The sequence below is a fragment of the Juglans regia genome, chromosome 13, assembly GCF_001411555.2.
Source record: "Juglans regia cultivar Chandler chromosome 13, Walnut 2.0, whole genome shotgun sequence".
Lineage (NCBI taxonomy): Eukaryota > Viridiplantae > Streptophyta > Magnoliopsida > Fagales > Juglandaceae > Juglans > Juglans regia.
In genome coordinates this window covers 15,171,748-15,176,902 of record NC_049913.1, presented here as the reverse complement: position 1 = coordinate 15,176,902, position 5,155 = coordinate 15,171,748, and the positions used below count along the sequence as shown (strand labels likewise).

At 39.3% G+C, this 5,155-nt stretch overlaps 1 protein-coding gene across 1 annotated transcript; it reads left to right on the top strand.

Moving 5' to 3' along the window:
* Positions 1-413: 413 nt before the first annotated feature.
* Positions 414-4,105, top strand: LOC118344206. The gene is made up of 4 exons (XM_035684325.1): positions 414-2,643; positions 2,794-2,947; positions 3,119-3,206; positions 3,308-4,105. Exons 1-4 carry the CDS (start codon positions 414-416, stop codon positions 4,103-4,105), a joined length of 3,270 nt encoding a protein of 1,089 aa, XP_035540218.1.
* Positions 4,106-5,155: the final 1,050 nt, after the last annotated feature.

Genomic DNA, 5,155 nt, shown 5'->3' with positions numbered 1-5,155 from the left:
CAAGCATACTACCTACACGCTTCCATAACTTCTATAATTCTTCCAACTCTTATGTATGTGGACGATCTACTTAGAATCTTTATATGCACCTTGATCATGGTTGTATAACAAAAATATTCACATATATATGACTATGTTTAACATGCTGACATATATTTTCTATAGCACTTCACTGCTCCTGGCATAAACACACTAAACCATTCACCACTATCTCTTCGTCACTCCACAACGATCTTCATGACAACCCCGGTTAGTATCGTTTTCAACATCTTCTCTTGTGCTCCACATGCAAGTAACTTCGACTCGCCTGCTTATTTATTCAACAATGCACTTTCTCAAATTCTTTACCCATCTTCCATATAGCTAAATCTTAGTTATCCGATTAACTAACATGTATATTTCGACCTTTTTAGATGGACAAAAGCTGGATGAACTTGATCGATAGACTTCATTCGCCTACATACGCCGATGGGGTTAACACTTTCCTCACCCTTGCACAAAACCATTCTCAAGGCAGTGATCGCATTCAGTGTCCATGTCGTTCATGCTGTAGTAATCTCTTCTTGCCTATACGAATTGTGGAGACTCACTTGTTCATTAAAGGGATCAATCCAAATTATACCCAGTGGGTATTTCATGGGGAGGAGGAAACACGAAGTTTCAATGACGATGGTGATGATGGTGATGATGGTGACGATAGTGTTGCTGATTACGCCGATGAGTACATTGATGACATGGACCATATGTTAGATGACATCCGGGCAAGCACATTCGTCGATGTTCCCCAAGATCATCGTAATCCATTGCCAACTCGTGGATCAATACTAGATCCCTCCCCAAGTTCATCTTTCGACCATCTACTAGAGGATGCCCGACGTCCACTTTTTGCTGGTTGTACAAAATTCTCAAAACTATCAATTATTGTGAAGTTGTTACACATTAAGACACTCAATGGCTGGTCAATAAAGTCGTTTGATATGCTACTGAACCTGTTGCGGTCTGCGTTTCCTGATTCTGAATTGCCACATTCATATGAGGAGTCAAAGTCATTGGAGCGGGGTTTGGGATTAAATTACCACAAGATTCATGCATGCCCCAATGACAGCATCTTGTTCTGGAAGGAGAATGCTAATCTTAATGAATGTCCTAATTGTAAGGATTCAAGGTGGGTGCCTAATACACACAAGGCACGCCTTATCTCGCAAAAAGTGTTGCGGCATTTTCCTTTGAAGCCAAGATTGCAACGTCTCTTCGTGTCTGCAAAGATAGTAGGTGATATGAGATGGCATAAAGAGCAACAGCTGACTGATGAGGCTAGCCTGAGACATCCTGCAGACTCAGAGTCCTGGAACAGATTTGATGAAGAACATAGTTGGTTCGCGCAGGACGCTCGCAATGTAAGGCTTGGGATGTCAAGTGATGGTTTCAATCCGTTCAGCAATATGTCTAAACCGTATAGCATTTGGCCAGTAATCCTGGTTCCGTATAACTTGCCTCTATGGTTGTGCATGAAAGACCAATTCCTTATGACATCCCTCATTATTCTTGGGCCAAAATCTCCAGGTAATGACATCGATGTTTACTTGCAACCGTTAGTCGATGAACTGCTTGAATTTTGGGAACATGGGGTACCTACATATGATGCCTCCACAAAGGAAATTTTCATGTTGCATGCTGCTTTAATGTGGACAATCAATGACTTCCCAGCATATGAGAATCTTTCTGGCTGGTCAACAAAAGGAAAATTAGCATGTTCATCCTGTAGTATGGGCACATATTCCTTGTGGTTGAAGTATGGCCGAAAACATTGTTATATGGGACATCGTCATTTTTTGCCGCCAGATCACATGTGGAGAATGAGAAAACATTTGTTCAATGGTCGAGAAGATCAACGCATGCCACCAAGGATTTTAGAAGGAGTTGATGTTTTGGCTCAACTACAGATGCTTGGGAATGTGCAATTTGGTAAATCTGGTCGAAAGAGAAAACGCACTGCTAAAGAGTTAAACTGGACAATGTATAGCATTTTCTTCAAGCTACCGTATTGGGTAACCCTGCGTCTTCGACATAATCTAGATGTCATGCATATTGAGAAAAATATTTGTGATAACATCTTGTGCACATTAATGAACATTCCTGGGAAAACCAAGGATAATATCAATTCTCGACGTGACTTGGAGATTTTTCAGTTTAGAAAAGAATTACATTTGAAGGTTCAAGGTGAACGTGTTACAATGCCACATGCACAGTACACATTACACGGTCATGAAAGGAATAAATTCTGTGAATGGCTGGCCAATGTGAAATTTCCAGATGGATTCGCTTCCAATATATCGCATTGTGTTTCTATACGTGATTGCAAAATCTCAGGATTGAAAAGTCATGACTGTCATGTTTTTCTCCAAAGATTACTTCCTATTGCTGTTGGTGGGTACTTACGAACTAATATTGCATTGGCCTTGACTGAACTGAGCACTTTCTTCAAGGAATTGTGTGCCCGAACCCTGGATGTTAACCGCCTATCGCAACTCCAAATTGATATTGTCACAATTCTATGCAAATTGGAGATGATATTCCCCCCATCTTTTTTCCATGTCATGGTCCACCTAGCTGTCCACTTACCCCGTGAGGCCATACTTGGGGGTCCAGTACAATACAGGTGGATGTATCCATTTGAGAGGTATCTCGGCAAGTTCAAGCGGTATGTTAAGAATAAAGCTCGCCCAAAAGGCTCAATAGCCGAAGCCTATATTCACATCGAATGCCTGACTTTTTGCTCAATGTATCTCCAAGATATTGAGATGAAGTTTACTCGAATGGACCGCAACATTGATGGTGGAGAAGCGGAGAATATAGATAGATTCAAGATTTTCAACCAGAAAGTTCGTGTCATGGGTGTGGCTTCCAACTTGAAATTATCAAATAAACTCCTCAAGGAAGCCATATGGTACGTCCTCAACAACTGTACTGAGTTGGACACTAACTAGAGTAAGCATCCATTATCTCTCAAGTTTGAACTTTTTTTCTTATTGCTTTTCGTTGACAACCCATCATTAGTGTATGTCCCTTACCTAACTTGCGTATAATGTTTGGATGATTTTGTGCTCTCCAAATGCAGGGAGCACTACGAGAAATGTAAGGTGCATAGCCCAATGAGTATCAATCGAACACATCAAATTGAGTTTCCAACTTGGTTCAGGAAACATGTAAGTTAGCTTGCTCCCTCTCTAGTTAGATGAACTCGATCTTTTCTGACTAAGTTAATTAACAAACTATAAGGAATTACCTCCCACCAATATTGTTGTAGGTTCATGACCAGAGAGGGACCAACTCACTCGATGTGACTGCTGATCTGTATGCGTTAGCTTGCGATCCTGAACCTAAGGTTGCATCTTATGCTGCTTGCATTATAAATGGCAAAAGGTTCCATACAAAGCAGCGTGAACTTCAGACGCGTACACAAAATTCAGGGGTGTTGGTAACTGGTGACGAAAGTACAAATAATGTTGACTTCTACAGTGTTATTAATGATATCGTGGAGTTACGCTATATGGGTTGGCGTCGGGTGTACTTGTTCATGTGTGATTGGTTTGACGTTGGTGATCCAAGACGAGGGATACGAGTTGATAACCATATGACCAGTATCAACATGGACATGACTTGGTATAAGGATGAACCATTTGTGTTAGCATGCCAGGCTTCCCAGTGTTTTTATATCAGAGATATAAGGGCGAAAGGGAGATGGTTTATGGTGCAAAAGTACACGAATAGGGATGTATATGACATTCCACCGGTGCCAAGGGTGTTAGAAGATATTGATGGCGAATCAAGTGATGATGATGCATATCAAGAAAATGAATCATCATATGATTATGCACCATTGCATTGTGATGGATGTCCCGTGTCAACTCCATTGAATATGAATGATATAGAGCCTAGCTTGATTGATGCACAAGAAGTCACTGGTTTGGTTGGTCAAAACATGGATTCAACAGATTTTATTGACGATGGCCTGATTGCTTCTAGTTCAGGAGATGCGTATGGTGATGGGGAATATTTAGATGAGGATGACCTACCCACAGACGACGAGTTTGTGTCAGAATAGTCAACCAGCTGAAAAGTTGATGCACTTTTATTCCATAGTTTACCTTTTTTGTAATGGGTATGTGGCAGATATAAATTACACAGACTTACATGTATGTTCCTTTTCAAATAAGTTATAATGCTCATGTTACCTTTGATTGAGCAATTTGGGTCAAGTAACTTACATCTTTCCATAATCAATAGATTTTTCAAGTCATAGATCCTGAATGCACATTTACTATGAATATAGTTATAATGATAGCTACCTCTAGTTCCAAATTGGTCTATCTATTTATAAGAATAGGAGGTGATATTGGTTGGGAAAATTTGACAAGTAGGCGTTTAATATAGTCTAAAACTTAGTTTCACGTGTGAGTCATATGAACAAAGTATAAGTTACCATTAACTATAACTAATAAAAGAAAACTACAAAACCGGTGTTGATTTGTACCACATTAACCATAAATTACAACCCATGTATGAGGAGACCTCATTAATAATTAACTGAATATTGTGTGTTTTATAGTTTATCTTAACACATCAAAAATTTGTTGAGAGTTCTAAGTTATTATGTTACTTATATGACATATATTATTGCATCTCAAGTGGGGGGAAAAAAGATGGCGTTGCATTTATCCTGCAAGAAATGAGGAGCATCAACATTCAAGGTAGATATGCAACGATTAAGTTCTTTTCTTATAGTAGGTTGTGTGATCTTTTTCATGTATGCTACGTGATTGCAACAAACGAAAACCCTGCTATTTAACTTTGTTTTTCAATCATATTACAATTTTGAAAGAGATTGCTATATATATAGGTGTATCATGAAGACAGAGAATAAAATATCCATCATTTGGTTTGTAGATAGTAGTCGTCTAACTCCAATGGGTATTAGAGTCACGTTTCAATTAAGGTATTTAATATGATTTATTAAAGGGCAAAATATTTTTTGTAACTCATTTGTAAGATGTGGTACAAATGCAGGTGATGCGATGGGCGACAGTTTTCAAGGAAGAGGGGCTGCACGAGGTATTCGTGCTTGACGATTTGTACCATATACATGTAGAGCCCA

What these genes read in the sequence shown, in the direction of transcription:
- LOC118344206 (XM_035684325.1), top strand. Translation starts at nt 414, where the DNA reads ATGGACAAAAGCTGGATGAACTTGATCGATAGACTTCATTCGCCTACA. An exon ending in CCGTGAGGCCATACTTGGGG is followed by an intron (nt 2,644 to 2,793) that starts GTCCAGTACAAT and finishes TGTATCTCCAAG; the next exon opens with ATATTGAGATGAAGTTTACT. An exon ending in CTCCTCAAGGAAGCCATATG is followed by an intron (nt 2,948 to 3,118) that starts GTACGTCCTCAA and finishes CTCCAAATGCAG; the next exon opens with GGAGCACTACGAGAAATGTA.